The sequence below is a fragment of the Humulus lupulus genome, chromosome 6, assembly GCF_963169125.1.
Source record: "Humulus lupulus chromosome 6, drHumLupu1.1, whole genome shotgun sequence".
In the NCBI taxonomy this organism is placed as follows: Eukaryota; Viridiplantae; Streptophyta; class Magnoliopsida; order Rosales; family Cannabaceae; genus Humulus; species Humulus lupulus.
Window position 1 is genome coordinate 189,270,102 of NC_084798.1, and position 16,973 is coordinate 189,287,074.

At 35.2% G+C, this 16,973-nt stretch overlaps 3 protein-coding genes across 4 annotated transcripts; 2 read left to right on the forward strand and 1 right to left on the reverse strand.

Annotated features, from left to right (window-relative positions):
* Positions 1-6,849: 6,849 nt before the first annotated feature.
* On the forward strand, positions 6,850-9,353 carry LOC133784360 (uncharacterized). Of its 2 annotated transcripts, none has more exons than XM_062223736.1 (2): positions 6,850-7,594; positions 8,068-9,353. In XM_062223736.1, the coding sequence occupies exons 1-2, from the start codon at positions 7,154-7,156 to the stop codon at positions 8,260-8,262; spliced, it is 636 nt and encodes a 211-aa protein (XP_062079720.1). In that variant the 5' UTR covers positions 6,850-7,153; the 3' UTR covers positions 8,263-9,353. The 2 variants fall into 2 exon arrangements, with proteins under 2 accessions (XP_062079720.1, XP_062079722.1); XM_062223738.1 differs by lacking the exon at positions 8,068-9,353 and adding an exon at positions 7,738-8,050.
* Positions 9,354-10,199: 846 nt separating this feature from the next.
* Positions 10,200-12,876, reverse strand: LOC133785765 (uncharacterized). The gene is made up of 3 exons (XM_062224982.1): positions 11,050-12,876; positions 10,641-10,969; positions 10,200-10,245 (listed from the first exon to the last, which is right to left on the reverse strand). The coding sequence occupies exons 1-3, from the start codon at positions 12,874-12,876 to the stop codon at positions 10,200-10,202; spliced, it is 2,202 nt and encodes a 733-aa protein (XP_062080966.1).
* A 915-nt stretch (positions 12,877-13,791) lies between these two features.
* LOC133782851 (small ribosomal subunit protein uS17) lies at positions 13,792-15,654 on the forward strand. The gene is made up of 6 exons (XM_062222266.1): positions 13,792-13,946; positions 14,049-14,089; positions 14,192-14,292; positions 14,800-14,944; positions 15,060-15,149; positions 15,289-15,654. Exons 1-6 carry the CDS (start codon positions 13,935-13,937, stop codon positions 15,377-15,379), a joined length of 480 nt encoding a protein of 159 aa, XP_062078250.1. The 5' UTR covers positions 13,792-13,934; the 3' UTR covers positions 15,380-15,654.
* The last annotated feature ends 1,319 nt before the right edge of the window (positions 15,655-16,973 follow it).

Below are 16,973 nucleotides of genomic sequence, written 5' to 3' on the forward strand. Positions count from 1 at the left end.
GGTCCTCGATCTCAGCCGCGGGCCGTAAGTTTTGCAAATGGATGTTACTGAACGGGGAGCCAATGTGGAGGCAGATCTGAGAGTGACCCGAGAAATCATCTAAGCTCAGCACAAAGTCATCGGTATGATTCACAGCCCGACCTGTGCGATCATTTGAACTCACAAAGAAGATATTCAACTCGTAATGAGGATGTTAGTTATACTCGACATGAGGGAGGTTCGTCCATCGTACACGACAATGGGAATGTCTCACCTAACCAAGCTCAAACTTGGAGGGACAACAAGCCATCAAACGCGTACAATAGGATCAGAGCTGTTGAACAACCCCCAGCTAACCTAGAGACCAAGGAATTAACCCTTGATCGACTGACCTTGATGGAGGAACAAATGAAGAGGCTCTTATCTAGAAAGAGGGCGGACGACTGCGACTCAGATGAGGAGCTCAAACCTTTCACTCCAAACATTACAACAACTTCGTATCCTATTGGCTTTAGGATGCCGAACATGCCGACATTTGATGGAAATACAGATTCATATGATCACCCCGGGATGTTCAACACAATGATTATGGCCCACAATGTTGGGCTTGATCTAAGGTGTATCTTGCTCCCTGCGACTCTGGTTGGACCTGCCAGACAGTGGTTTAAACAGTACAAGAAGCATTCAATAAGCTCATGGAAGAAGTTGTCTTTCGAGTTTAAGAGAGCATTCCGAGCTTCATAGGCAGCTCGTGTAGAGGTCGATTCATTGGCCAATGTAAAACTATAACCCGGTGAATCACTGAAATCATATCTGAGCATATTCGCCAATGTTGCAGTATGAGCTAGGAATGCTGATGATAGCTCCAAGCTCATGATGATGAGGACAGGAATCCTGGTGGGAGGCGACCTATGGCAAGAAATCCAACGAAAAGGAGTTAAAAGTGTAGATGAGTTCATGGCCCGAGCTCAGGAGTGGATAAACCTGGAAGGCGCGATCTACTGTCGCAGGAACCAGCGAGGAGCCTATCCAACCCGCTGAAGCCGTGACAGATGTTGTAGCTACGACTCAACCTGTTACCTAGAATAACCAAGCGGGAAACAACAAGAGGAAGGGAATGGTGAGGGCGACCAGAACGACACGAAGAAGAACAAGTCTGTGGAGAAATTCAAGCCCGTTTATGCCACCTACATTGACCTAATAGACACCTGGGAACATATCTTCCTGACAAATTGTAATCGCCTCCCGTGGAAGAAGCCAAACCCTTTAAGGCATCAGAGGGCAAGGAGAGATCCTTCAAAGTGTTTCCGATTCCACAATGACATCGGTCATAACACCGATGATTGCCAACAGTTGAAGGATGAGATTAAGACTCTCATTCAAGCTGGACCATTAGCCTAGTATGCCCAAAATCGGGTAGTTCCCAATCAACCTGTTGGGCAAAATCCTCATCCAGCTCTGGAAGCCCCAACAGGTCAGCCTGGAGCTCAGATGAATCAGGTTGACTCTCCCCCGATAGTAGGTGGAGATATAGCTACTATTGCCAGAGGATCTCATTTGGCAGGAATGAGCAGTGAGGCCCAAAATAGGTATATTAATGAGTTGAAAACTCATAACAGTGTGGAGTTTGTCTCAGAGCAGGGGTTATCGAAACAACAGCGGTTGGAAAAACAACCAATCATTTTCATGGAAGAGGACGCTAGCCACGTTCAATTCCTACATAACGACCCGCTGGTGGTAACCGTGTAGCTCGCTAACCGAAGGATAATGAGGATACTAGTGGATAATGGAAGTTCTGTAAATGTGCTTTTCAGGTCCACCCTTGAAAAGATGGGATTGTCCGTAATCGATTTGAAGGCGACCTCAATGACTCTATACAGATTTTCAAGTGAAGGAACGATGGCCATAGGGACGATCAGACTGGTGGTTACATTGGGATAAGAGTCACGAACTATCTTTAAAATACTTGATTTTGTGGTAATCGATTGTCCGGCCGCATATAACGTGATTTTGGGATGACCCACACTGATGGTTTTTGAAGCCATCACCTCGATCTAACACCTGGCAATGAAGTTTCCCTCAACCTCTGGAATATGCACAGTAAAAGGAGACCATCTCGCTGCTAGAGAATGCTACAACATTGCTATGAAGGGAATATCACAACCCGGGCAGCAAACGATGGTCATAGGTGAAGGAAATGAGGAGTATCGGGAAACAAAAGTTACCCGTGGGACGGAAGAACCTCGAGAAGGCAACGATGAGGTTGCCCAATGAGATGACATTGATCCGCGAATAGGCGAGGATAGATCTGAGCTCAAAGCAATAGAAGAGCATGAGAAAGTAAATATCGACCCAGAAGCACCTTCAAGAGTTGTCAAAATTGGAAAAAATCTTGAAGCCGGAAGGAAGAAGGAGCTGGTCGAATTCTTGAGGAAGAATCTAGATGTCTTCACCTGGTCACATGGGGACATGGTGGGAATCAATTCGAGTGTAATAATGCATACTTTAAACTTGGACAAGAATGTGCCTGAAAAGTCCCTAAAATGGAGGCTTTTGGGGATAGTACGATCTAAAGCGTTAGAAGAAGAAGAAGTAGCTTGTCTACTTAAATGCGGATTTATCAAGGAAGCAAAATACCCGACCTGGGTTGCTAACCTTGTGCTGGTCCCGAAGCCAAACGGGAAGTGGTAGACGCCACGGCCGATCACGAGCTCATGTCTTTCATGGACGCGTATTCTAGATATAACCATATTGCAATGAACCCTACAGACCAAGAGCACACCGGCTTCATGATTGAGCATAACATATATTGCTACAAAGTTATGCCATTCGAGCTGAAAAATGCTGGAGCTACATACCAATGGTTAGTCAACAAAATGTTCGCTAACTAGATGGGGAGAAACATGGAGGTGTATGTCAATGATATGCTCGTCAAATCAAAGACTACGAGTAACCATGTATCCGACCTGGAAGAATGTTTTGGCATATTGAGAAAGTACGACATGAAGCTTAATCCCCAGAAGTGCACTTTCGGAGTTGGGTCGAGAAAGTTTCTAGGGTTTATAGTTAACATAGGGGGATAGAGGCGAATCCTGAAAAAATTAGGTCATTGTTAGAAATGCCTTCGCCTAGGTTGTGTAAGGAAGTACAAAGCCTAACTGGAAAAGTGGTAGCTTTAAACCGCTTCGTTTCAAAATCCACTGACAAATGTCTACCATTCTACAACTTGCTCAGAGGAAACAAGAAGTTTGAATGGACTGAACAATACGAAAAGAAATTTAGCAGCCTGAGAATGCATCTAGATGAACCCCTCATACTATCAAAACCGACGTTCGGAGAATGTCTGTTTCTATATTTGGTCGTGATAGAAAACGCAGTTAGTGTTGTGTTAGTTCGAGAAAAAAATCGGGTGCAGAAACTCGTATATTATGTAACTAAGAGACTTCTCGGAGCTGAGGCACAGTACCCATTGATAGAAAAGCTTGCATTCTGTCTAATTTTGGCTTCAAGGAAACTCAGGCCATACTTCCAATCACATTCTATTCACGTCTTAACTGACCAACCTTTAAGACAGTTTTTGCAAAAACCTGAAACGTTAGGACGTCTGTTAAAATGGGCCATCGAACTCAGCCAGTTCGAGATATTATATGTGCCACGGACAACAATCAAGAAGTTGAGGGTGGCGAAAGAGCTAAAGGCAAAAGCCATCTAGTTTTATAGCGATTCTTCAAAATTATTTTATACTGGTAACCAGTTATCACAATATCACAAAAAAATAAAAATAATTTTGATAGTGATAACTAATTACCAACATAAAAATAGAAACTAATTTCATAGTGGTAACCAGTTACCACTTTATCATTAAAAAAAATCAAAACTATTTTGATAGAGTGGTGATGAAGCAAGCTACTGAAGTAGGGTGTATAGGTATTCAACTACCTACATAGCAGAAACGAAGAGACACTATCTCAATTCTTTTTTAAAATATATATAAAAAAGGAAAAAAAAAATACGTTTTTATAAAATATGAATGGTAAAAAATATTACAGCTATACTAAAATTATAAAAATAACTTCAAAACATATTAAAACCAACTACTAAAACTATATATGTGCACCTAAATATTACACAAAGTGACATGACAACTTCCGTCAATCAATCATATTTATCTAAACTGAGATTCACTGTTTTAAAAAGTTGGCACTGTATAATGTTTAAAGACATATTTGGTGTGTAATGTTATGTGCACCTAAACATTACACACAGTAACGTGACAATTTTTGTCAACTAATTATATTTATCTAAATTAGGACCCACTATTTTAAAAAGTAGTGCCATAACACCATATGTAATATTTATGTGCATATTTTGAGTCCACATATCATTGCTTTATATATGAGAAAAAAAACCATAAAAATGTAAAAGACTGAAAAATCCATAAAGAGTGCACAAAGTTAAAATTCCCCTCTTTTAAAAACTTAAATAAAAAAAGGGAAAATTACATAATACACCGTATAAAGCAAAAAAATTTGAAATATACGGTTTCCTACTTTTATACGGTTTTTTATTCCAAATTTACGGTTTTTTATAAAGTCTTTTTTTCAAATTTCAAACCCCGAAGTTTTATTGTATTCTCTTTCTCTTTCATCTGTTTCATTCTCCCTTGTTTCTCATTTTTTCTTTTTCTTCATCCGAAAACCTAACTGAGTTTCTTCATTTTTTTTCAAAATCGTTTGGCATTGACTGGTTAAACAATGGTTGTCACTCGTGCGGGGTCTGCATCTCCTGCTCAGTCGGGTGCTGCGTTCTCTGGCCTAGGAGCCTCGAAGCAATCCGAGGATCAAGAGTCTGCCGAAACGAAGGGGAAACTTCTGAAGAGTAATCTTTCTCCATTGTCTAAAGGGAAAGCTGTTTTAAAGTATTCATCGGATTCTCCCCTTCCTAATGTGATCGAGGATGATGTTGGTGGTTCAAATGAGTTGAAGGAGGGTGACATGCATGCGAGTGCTGACTTAATTGGGAAAAAGTTGAAGCGAAAACATGTTGCATTGTCAAAGAGCAAAGTCAGTGCGAAGAAATCCAAGAAACTATCGATTGGAGGTTCTAGTCGAGTAAAGTGCAAGGCTAACAGAAAAATTGCGAAGAAGAATGTTGGTTTACTGGATAAACCGAAGGTATTTATGGTTGTTTCGTTTAAATTCGTTTTGATCTTTTTTATTTGTTTTTGAATCTGTTTTTATGGGTCTTTTTGTCTTGTTGTTGTTAACATTTGTTATTTTTTTGTATCAAAGTGTTACAGGTTTGTTAATGGTATTACCGATGTTGTAACCTTGTTTTCCATTTTTGTAAACATATGTTACAAGTCATAATTTGGTAGTTTTGTAACGAAGTGTTACAAGGTTGTTAATGTTCTTACCGATGTTGTAAATATGTTTTTCTTTTCTGTAAACATATGTTACAGGTTCTAATTTGGTAGTTTGTGTATTTTATATATTAGGTTTTATATTCTTGAAATATGTTTTCTATGTTGTTAATGCTCTGATCTGAGTTATGTTTTTAATTTTGTTAATTTTTGTTAGGTTTTTGTACCTATATGTTACATGTTTGTTAATGGTATTACTGATCTTGTAACCATGTTTTTGTTTTTTTGTAAACATATGTTACAGGTCCTATATTGTTAGTTTTTGCAACGAAGTGTTACAAGGTTGTTAATGTTCTTACCGATGTTGTAAATATGTTTTTATTTTCTGTAAACATATGTTACAGGTTCCAATTTGGTAGTTTTTGTATTTAAAGATAATAGGTTTTATATTATTGAAATATGTTTTCATTTTTTCAAGTTTTGATTCTATATGTTTTAATTTCAATTCATCAATTTGTGTTTTTCTTGTCATCTAATCATTGATTTGTCTTGTTTTAAAATTTTGTTCTTGACTCAGGTATCATACCCAACAATGTGGATTATATTTTTCAAGTTTGATGATATATTTTATTATTTTGTAAATTTATGTTACAAGTTTGTTAATATTGGTTGTCTATTATTCTATGCATCATATGGAATGTTTTATCAAACATGAGGATCATTATAGAGCAAGAGTCAATTTTCACTGTCGTTTTGAGAAGATCAATGTGATCTCAGAAAAATTGACTGACTCTCAAAAGGTTTTGTTTAGTAAGACTTGCTTTGGTCGTTTTCTAAACCTTAAATCTTATGCTAATCAAGCTAAATTGGTTCACCATGTTTTGTTGAGAGAAGTTAACCAGCCAAACTTAAATGAAATGTGGTTTAAAGTTTGTGGAAAGCTGATTAGGTTTTCTTTGGGTGAATTTGGGTTATTGTCTGGGTTAAATGTGTTTGGTGACATTGATAAAGGTGGAATTAAGAATAGTAATCCCATTGGATTGTATTCTAAATTTTTTGGTGACCATACAAGGGGCATTTCAAGAATTATTGTTGAAGAAAGGTTTAAGGCTGCCAATTTTGATAATGATAATGAGGCTGTTAGGATGGCTGTACTTTACCTGATCACTAACTTTTTGTATGCTTGGCAAAAAGAGAAGAACATTGAAAAAACTGACTTGTATCTTTGTGATAGTGGTGGTTTTAATCATTTTCCATGGGGAAAGGATATTTTTAATGTGACTCTCTCATCTTTGAGAGATGCTTTAAGGGAAAATGAAGTTGTTATTACTCGACAAGGTTCTTACCCAACCTATAAGTTGAATGGTTTGCCATTTGTTTTCCAAGTTTTCATTTACGAATCAATTCCTAGTTTAGAGGGAACTTATTGTGAGAAGGTTAGTTGTGGTCTGCCTAGGATTATAAATTGGTCATCAGTTGCAATCCCATCTCATAAGGAGCCTGAGAGGAATGTGTTTTCATTACATAAGGTAATTTTTATTCTTTTTGCTTTTCTTTATATATGAATTTATTTGATTTTTTTAATATTGTAAACTGATTTTTCTGTGTTGTTATTTGCAGACCAAAATTGTTAAAGTTTTGCCCACTGATGAAGAGAACAATGCCTTCAAGCTTGAAGGTTTTTTCCAGTGCAACAAGGATTTGAATGTTGCTGATTTTGAGGATGATGATTTTGTTGCTCCTCCAAAGAAACCAACCAGTGAGGCTCCTTCATCATCCTATGTTCCTTGTGTGACATTTGGTTTTTCTGATATGAAAATTATTGTGGATGAATGTCAGAAGAAGTGTAACATTATGTCTAAGGAAATTGCATTTTTAAAGTCTGCTAGTGAATCTAGACATAGGGCATTGATGGAGATGTTGGTTAATTTGAAAAACGATCAAGATTTAAAACACAAGGAAGTTATGGAAATGTTAGGTGAGTTGAGGCCAAAATCATGTGGTATTAATGATGATATTGATCCTGTTGATGTTGGTTTTGTGGGAGCTGATGTTGGTGATACTTCTGGTGGTGGTGGTGTTTTAAAGGAAAAGGATAAGTTTTTTGAGAATGAAAGTTTTACCCAAGTTTTTGATGAATGCATTCAAGCAATGCAAGAAGATGCTGCTGGAGATATGGTAATTGCAGATGATAAGAATGATACAGTAAATGAGAATGAGAAGACTACTGGGAATGATGTTGAAGAAACAATGGTATGTATACGTATCTAAATATTAATTTTATTGCTTGGTTGGTTTGTTATTTTTTATTTTATATTTTATAGATGTTTATATTTCTGTTAATATATATAATTAATATTTTCTTTTTATTAATTTTTGTTTTCCCTTTTTGATAGGAATCTGATTTTGTTTCCATTGGAGTATGAGAAGTGGAAGAGAAAGTTTAGAATTCTTGTTTTGTAAACCTTTTGTTATTAATTTGTAAACTTTTAATTTCTAAGTTAGTTTTGTACAAGACTTTTCCAGAGCATGTATAAACTCTGTTATGTTTTTGTAAACTTATGAATTTTGGAATGTTTTGTTTGGCAATTATTCTTTTTTATTATATCTACAACTTTTTTTTCTAGAGCTATGACCAGGTTATTTTGGTTTCATGATTTGTATGTTTTCAAGGTAATGTATTCGTGTATTTCTGTATTAATTTCTAAAATTTTGTTTTTCCATAGAATATTGTCAAACCTCATGATGATGTAGCTGATGTTGTTAAAGATCTAGAAGAAGAGGCTCATATTTTTAACAACATGAATGTGGAGATTTTTGATAAAGTTGTTCATGTAGCTGTTGGTGATTTGGCAAAAAAAAAGGTAACTAAACAAGGCAGATATTGTATTTTTTTTTCTTTTTGCAATATTTTCCAATAGTTGTATTATTGAGTTTTTCATATTATTTTTGTTTCTAGGAAGTTGTTATGGCAACACCCATTGCTGGTTCTTTGATGAATCCAGTAGTTGTGTCTACTCCTGTTGTTGGCAAAAGGAATCCAAAGCCTACTCCAGTTTTGCAATCTCCTTTTGTGAACCAATTTGGATCATCTTCTTCTGAGGATATGAAACATTTGGAGGTTGTGAAGTCTAAAAGGAAGGTTGTGGGACGATATGCTTTTGGAGACAATCTTTTGGATCTGCCTAATCAAATTGACCAAGACTCTTTTAACAAGTGGTTTTCTCTGGGGCTGAGAAAAAATAATAAGTATGCTTCTATTTTTTAATTGTTTTTTTATTTATTTTGTATTTCAGTTTCAGTTTCACCATAATTCACTTTTAAATGTTTATATTTGTTATAGGTATAAGAAATTTGATGATAATAATAGTATCATTAAGGAGCCATTTCAGTTTTGTGTAACTGAGATTGAGAGAAAATTTTGGTTTTATGATTTAGTTAAAGATGGGAGGGATTTGGACAATGAGGTATTTTTTTCCCTTATTATTATTAAGTTGTTTTAGTTTTTCTGTTTTCATTATTCTTATTATGGTTTGCTTCTTGTTTTTTCAGCATATTAATGTGGCATTTTATTACCTTAGAAAAAAAGCCAAGTATTGTGAGTTGATAAAGGTTAGAGTTACTACTACAGATAACTCTTTTGATCAAGTTATCACTGCTCTGTATGATGTGTATCTGTCAAGTGACTGTGATCGATCTGTTATATCGAATAACAGTGTTCTTTTTTAGTATATTTGTGGTTATAAAATGCTTTGTAACACCCCTTGGTCGCTAGTAGATTTTGTTTTATTCCCTATTAATATGACTGCTGTTGGCTGTAATCATTGGATTCTTGGGGAGTTCAACGTGAAGCAGAGATTTTTTAAAGTCTACAACTCAATGAGGAATAGAGTTATGGATAAGAAAGTGTTGAAAGTTGTTAAAGCATATTCTACTTTGTTGCCCTTGTTTCTTTCTTTAAATAATTTTTATGAGTCAAGGGAAGATATTGATCTAAATGCACAAGCATTTAAGGGCATTGATATGTGTCATCCGTTGGACATTGTGTTTGATGATGAGGTTCCACAACAGAGTAACAAGTAAGTGGTTTTTTTTTAGTTATTGTTATTTTTTGGTTGCATGATTTTGTTTATATGCATTTATGTGTTACTGATTTTGAGTTTTTTTTTTTTTTTTTGTAGCGATTGTGGGATTTTTATCATAAAGTTTGCTGAATTTATTATGCATGGACTTATTGAAAATATCCCCAATCCTCTGAATGTTAGTTTCCAGAGAAACAAAATTGCAGTCGAGCTATATGTCCATGCTAAAAGAAAGAAAGATGAAGGCTATCTATCTGATGGGGAGTTCAGAGGAAGAATGAGCAAGAAGATGTTGAATATTAATGCAATGGAAGTATGAGAGCATCAAAGTAGTTAACATTTTGGCTTTTATCTTGTAAAGACGATACATACTTATGGCAAGATAACTTTTGTGTTTTTGTTTTGCAAACTTTCAAGCAAGTATCATGTTTGAATATTTTGAATACTGTGGCATATCAATGAATTTTGATATTAGCCCTTTTTTATGAGGAATGTTGTACAGAGGTGTCTCAAGTTTGTAACTTGAGTTCACAACTTTATTTTTATATTTCATGTTTTAGGTAACATCTGTTAAAAGTTTGTAACCTAAGTTCATGCAAAATTGCGTAGCATTACTTAACGTCTATTAATAGTCACGATAACTTCAGTTTCAAATATGTATCAAATCGTTTCAAACTTTTGAAGTTAATCCTTTTAAATGGACTGGAAATTTACAAATGAAAATCAAATATTTTTGTTTCAAAACTGTAACATAAGCTGATAAAAGAACTTATTTCCTATTTATTTGATGTTGGAAGTGTCTGTGAGAAACTAGTAACATATCTGTAACAATTATGTAACAAAATGTTACATTAATATTCATTTCAGATATATCTGTATCAAATATGTAACAAAAATTTACAGATAACGCCCTGAACATTAATTCTGATATATTGATGCAAATTTTTTCCTAAGTTTTTATAATATTCCATATATTCAATAAAATTTCATAATTCTTTATCACAAGTAATAGTGATAAGTAATGTTCCAATCACTGTACTGAAACATACAAAGTTCTAAAATTCAAATAAAAAGTATTTTCAATCTATAAGCTTTGAGTGCTTTTTTGTTTTTTTGTTCTCAATAGAGGCTGGTTTGTGCAGGTTTTTCGGTTGTGCCCAAGCTCTCCACACCTTCCACATTTAAGTTGATAAGAGCCTTCTCTTGCTGAAACAAACCTTTTTTTCCTTGGCCTTCCACTTTTTCTGTTTCCCTTTGGAGGTGGTACTTCTATTTCCTCAACATTAGGTGGAACTCTCCATGTTTTTGGATCTCCCAATGGATGTATTGATGCATTATAGGTGTTCAACATGGCTTGTTTTGTGAAATAATATGAGCAATATTTTTTATACTGAAGGTTCATCTTTCTAATGACTGCCATGGCATGTTCACAAGGTAATTCATCCAAATCAAACTTGTTACAAGTGCAAGATTTCTTTGCAATGTCAACAATGTTTGTTGTTAAACCACTGTGTACACTGTAAATGAGTGTGCTAGCTGGTTCTACCTGCAATGAAATTATAATAATGAACAAGGAAGTATATTAATACAGAGGTATTTATAAATAAACGAAATAGTTGTACTTACAGTCATTCTTAATGACTTGACAAAGTTCTTTCTTAAGTATTCCTCTTGTTTCTTTGGCAATTCTGTAAACGTTGCTTCTGCTTCTTTTTTGTTGTTGTAGCTCCATTTTTGAATCAGGTTTCTAAGGCACTCGAGTAATGTTGTTACTGGAAGCTCTCTCATTTCTTTTAGTGCTGCACTAATGGATTCAGCTATGTTTGAAGTCATAGCTGCATATCTACGACTTTTGGAGTGGATTCTTGCCCACTTTTCATATTTAACCTCATTCGCCAGAAAAGGACGGATTCCTTCATGTAAACTGTCCAAGTCCTTCATGTATTTTTCAAAATCTTCCATGTTATAAGCTTTTGCAGCAGCATGAAATGCAATACTAGTTGCCTCTGCATCTGTTCTAAACTTGGTCTTTATGTTGCAGAAAAGATGGTAGGAGCACACTCCATGAGTTACATTTGGAAAGACATTTTTTATAGCATTCTCTATGCTTTCATGTCTATCTGAAACTATACACAACTCTTCTCTTTCTCCATAACATTCTTTTATTTTTCTGAAGAACCACTCCCATGAATCATTGTTTTCCGAATCTGTTATAGCAAAAGCCAATGGGAAGATGTGTCTATTTGCATCTTGTGTTGAAGCTGTGAGAAGTGTACCGCCAAATGCAGCTTTTAGGAATGTTCCATCAACAACAATTACTGGAATGCAATGTTTCCAACCTAGAATTGATTGTCCCATAGCCATATAAAGATATTTAAATCTGTTTAGACTATCAATTTCCAAATCTGTTACAGTACCTGGATTTTTGTGCTTCAAAATGTGCAGATATCGTGGAATGTCTCGGTAGGAATCTTGACTTGAACCATGTACATAATTAACTGCTTTTTCCTTAGATCGCCATGCTTTTTGGTAACTCATGGAAACTCCATATCTGTCCAACATGTCTTTAGCTATATCTTTAGGTCTATAATTTGTTTTTGGATCTGTGAACTTGGTCTTCACAACATTCCCAACCATACTACTTGAAGCTTGTCGGTGATCTCCAAGAATAATGTCCAAGGAACATGTGTGGGCACGATTGAACTTCCTACGTTGGAACATATCTGTCTTTCCATATCTTGCTGCACGAAATGACCACGTACATTCTAAATCAAGGCACTTCAACTGATATTCTTTTTTGCAAGATTTGTGGACCTTGAACTGAAAATTGTTTTTTATGGCATAGAGACCAATTGTTGTTGTAAGAACCTCTTTGTTTTTATATACCTGTTTTTCTCTTATTCCATCAGAAATTGCATGAGTTATAACTGTAGTTTCTGTTCCGATATGTTCAGGAATTGATTCATGTCGTTCCTTCTCCAAAATCAAATCTGTAATTTGATCTGCCAATTGAATAAAATTTGGTAGTTCTTGAGGTTCATCTATAGAGAATGTCGATGTGTCCGAAATATCATTCTCTATATTATTACTACTTGAAGCAACAGTAGAACTCATCTTTTGAAGTGCTCCACAGGTAATTGTTTGGTTGTTCTCTGTTACAGAAACTATCAAAGGGTATTTTGTGAGTGTTCTGTCATTTCTTTTGCACTCCAAGTAGAATTGTATAGATCTATCACTATTGATCTTCAATGGAGGCAATGTTTCTGCAATCTGGTACTCAATTGTTGCATTTTCTGTTGACAGAATGGTAGACAACTCTATAGACAAGATATTCATTAGTGTTGTAAATGAGCAATCTAATGGTATTAACACTCCCAGCATTTTGAAATCCTCATACACATTATTTTCATTCCAATGACCATCATAATATAGCAAATATGTTATTGGATTCATGTCTGCAGATGAATAAAAAGAAAAATTAGATTGATATGTAGAATTCTTTATATTTTCATTATAAAACAAAATAGGAGCATCACAGATTTAGCAAAGACAAATACCTTATGGGTTATAAACTACCCAATCCAGCACAAGCTATTCATTAACACATCCCCTAATAAAACGAGAATTTAGCATATAAACTCCTCCCTTTATTGGTTTTTAAATGACCAAATTCTGCACAAGCAAGAGCAAATAACTTAAAGATGAGACAATCTAAGAAACATCTTTATAATATTGTAACAGTTTTGTTTTTATAAAAGGTTTTTAGGGTTTTCAAATGTTTCTATGGTAAAATTTGTATATGATTCCGTGGAGATTTGTGTTAAAATATATGTTTTGCTAGATTTATCTTAGTGATTTTCGAAAGCTATAAATTATGTTCCAAGAACAAAATAGAAGAACAAGGAAACTTACCACAAAACAGATGTTGTGTAATTGTTTTTGTAGACCCATCGATTCAGAAATTTTACAGTAGATTGCAGAAGAAAATTTCTCATTTTTTCCCAGTTTTCTCGGTTTTGTAAGCTGAAATGCTTGGAGATCTCTGAATATTTATTGAGTACAGTTTGTTACATAAACATTGGCTGAGTTGTAATGGTTGGGTTGGGTCTTCTGTATATAATGGTGTGAAATTGGGTCTTCCGTATTGGGTTGGGTCTTCCGTGACTTGTGGGCTTCACTTTTACCGTAATATTGTAAGAAATATGGATTACAATATTTTTCGAATTCTTTTAGTGAAATGCCGTATATATAAAAATTTCCCTAAAAAAAATCATATCACATCAAATTTGTAAGAAAGAAAACCATATGAATATGTAATTTCCGAAAAAAAAAAACATTTAAAATCAATCGAGCCCATATGCCTTCATTGAAGCCCACACGCATAAAAGGCCCGTTTCCCCCGTCAATATCTCTGAGCTTAGATTAGGGTTTTCGTCACTTTGAGCTGAAGTATCCCTACAACGCCTCCTCTGCGAATTTGCTAGCGCACAACCTCTCTACACTCCGCAACCATGGCCGAGCAGGTTCGTACCAGATCTCTCTCACTTTTCAACTCCATTTCTCTTTCTCTGCTCTGCCTCTTAAACTCTGCACTTCGAAAATTCTAACAATCTATTTCGTTGCAGACCGAGAAGGCGTTTCTTAAGCAACCCAAGGTGTTTCTAAGGTATGTTGTAGAACAAAAAGAAACCATTTTTTCCGTCTATATTTATATATTCAAGTTTGTATATTTATGTTTTAGTTTTTTTTTATATAATCAAATTTTCAGCTCCAAGAAATCTTCCAAGGGGAAGAGACCTGGAAAGGGAGGGAATCGTTTCTGGAAAAGCGTTGGATTGGGTTTTAAGACCCCCAGGGAAGCCATTGATGGTATTCTTCTCAGTACACATTCATAATTAAATATGTAAATGTGTTTACTTGTTTTTCTTTTGCCATATATTTTGTGTAAATCTGTATTTAGTGTTTACTTCTTTTTCCTTCCGCATATATAAGCTTAAAGAATGAATAAAACGTTAGCTTATTTAAGTACCGGCTATTTTTGGAATCTAAAGAGGGAGACTACTGCTTGAACGCATGGAATGAATGATTGAGTAGGGGTGTAGGTTGAGTGGTCTGCTTCCATGGAGTATTTGATTCCATTAATCGTTGAAATAACCTAGTAATTTGTTATAGTTTTCTACTTTCCCGTCTTTCATAGATTTGTAGTCTATACCCAATATAAAAAAAATGGTTTTTGGACTAGTTTGTATGGGATCGTTTTACACTACTAATTGGTCATGGCTTCTCTTCCTAATTTAGCTTAGTTCTTTCAACAAGTTATTCAACATTGTAAGTACGCAATTTTCTGATTATAGCTTCTTTATTATTTTCGCGCAGGAACTTATATCGACAAGAAGTGCCCATTTACCGGAACTGTTTCTGTTAGGGGACGTATTTTAGCTGGAACTTGCCATAGTGCTAAGATGGTTAGGACCATCATTGTTCGGCGGAACTATCTTCATTTTGTCAAGAAATACCAAAGGTATGAATTTAAAATGATCCTGTTTCATTTCCTTTTCATTAGAATGTTACTCATTATAGTGGGATTTTTCTATTCCATCAATCAAATTTTTATATCTTTTTGTTGCTTGTTTCAGGTATGAGAAGAGGCACTCGAATATCCCAGCTCACATCTCACCTTGCTTCCGTGTGAAAGAAGGTGATCATGTGATTATTGGGCAATGCAGGTAATGTATCTATAGATTCTATTCCAAAGCCTTTTATTTATAATCTTAGTTTGAGGCCAAATCAGATTGACTTGTGTTCTCATTATAATATTGCGTGTTCTCATTTTTGTTTTTGTTTGGTTCTTTCCCAATTTTGCAGGCCATTGTCAAAGACAGTGAGGTTCAATGTTTTGAAGGTGGTTCCTGCTGGATCATCAGGTGGTGGGAAAAAGGCTTTTACTGGACTGTGAGACTTGAACTCTCCGATAGTTCGTTAGGCTGGCATTACAAAGAATGTCTTGGATCAAGTGATATATCTCCTTTGTGTGCACCTATCATTAATATCTCTTTATCTCATTGGTTTTCTACCTATGCAATTACAGTTTTGGTTGAATTTATTTTTGTTCGACTCATTGTGGTATTGTTGGTAAACTAGTAATAGGTCAAGTTCACCTTAGGGGCATGTATTGTTGAACTAAGTTATTAACTTTAAATTTATTTAGTAGTAGAGTTTTTTTTTGAGAAAGGAATGATTGCGTAATTAGGAGGCAAACCCTCTGCTAGAGATTGAGTACTACTACAATTGCATCCAGCTACATAAATACGGATTTATCTAGAGTCCAAAGGCATTTATAAGTTTAATAATGAAATGGCCCACTTTATTTCCCTCATGGAGAACACAGTTATATGACCCGTCTTGATAAAGCGACACTGGTAATACAACTTGTTAGAATAAAAATGTGTCACCGGTAATACATATCTTTTAGCAGCAACATGTGGCACTTTTTATTTTTGGAACAGTAAATATTGGATCAGGATCTCAGTTTTAACCATTCACATGTACCTAATCCTTTGATGTACGGAATATGAAAAGTGCGTGGGGGTTAAGATTATCCTAAAATTAAACTAAATAATGGGATTCACTTGGTAGCCAAACCTCCCGCACATAATATTATGCTCGTATAAATGGATTTAGAGTGTTCAAAGGTCTTGATCACACCTTTGCATTCTCTCTAAAATTCATCAAGAAAGTTGCTCTTGAGGAATTCAAAGGCTTATCACATCCAAATTCTATCTTATTGGCGATGCACCACCGACGCCACTGACTTGGTACTTCAAAACTTGTCTCAAGACATCTTTAAATGTTTCCAAACTTTTTGGGTACTCATATACTCCAAAGTTTCCCAAACTTTTTGGGTATTCATATACTCCAAAGTCTTTAGACCCATAAAGATGATTTATAAATGCCTATACTGAAAGACACATATTGACTTTTGTGAGATCATTATGATTTTTGAACATATTTATGCATAACTAATTTCACCATGTATATAACCAAATTTATTGGTCAATGAGTTTTAGTCTCATCCTTCTATTTGTGGAACTTACCAAATCACTCCCAAGAGGTTTGGTAAACGGATCTGTGAAGTTCTCACAAGATTTTGCAAATGAAATTGATATGACACTCTTATCAATCAATTCCCTCACATAATCATGTACTTATATGTCTAGACTTCCTATTATATATCTTGTTGTAAGCTCTAATAAAAATGGTTTGATTATCACAATGTATCGAAATCATCGATACATCATCCACAGTTTTCAGTATCTCCAACATGAGATCTCTTAGCCACTCAGCCTCTTTGTCGGTTGATGCTAAAACTACAAACTTAGACTCCATGGTTGAGTGACATATACATGTTTGTTTCTTAGATCCCCAAGAAACGACACCCCCACCAATAGTGAACACCCAACCGGTTGTGGAGAGATTATCTCCTACATAAGATATCCAACTTGCGCCGTAATATATCTCAAGTATCTTAGGAAACTTAGAATATTGGAGGC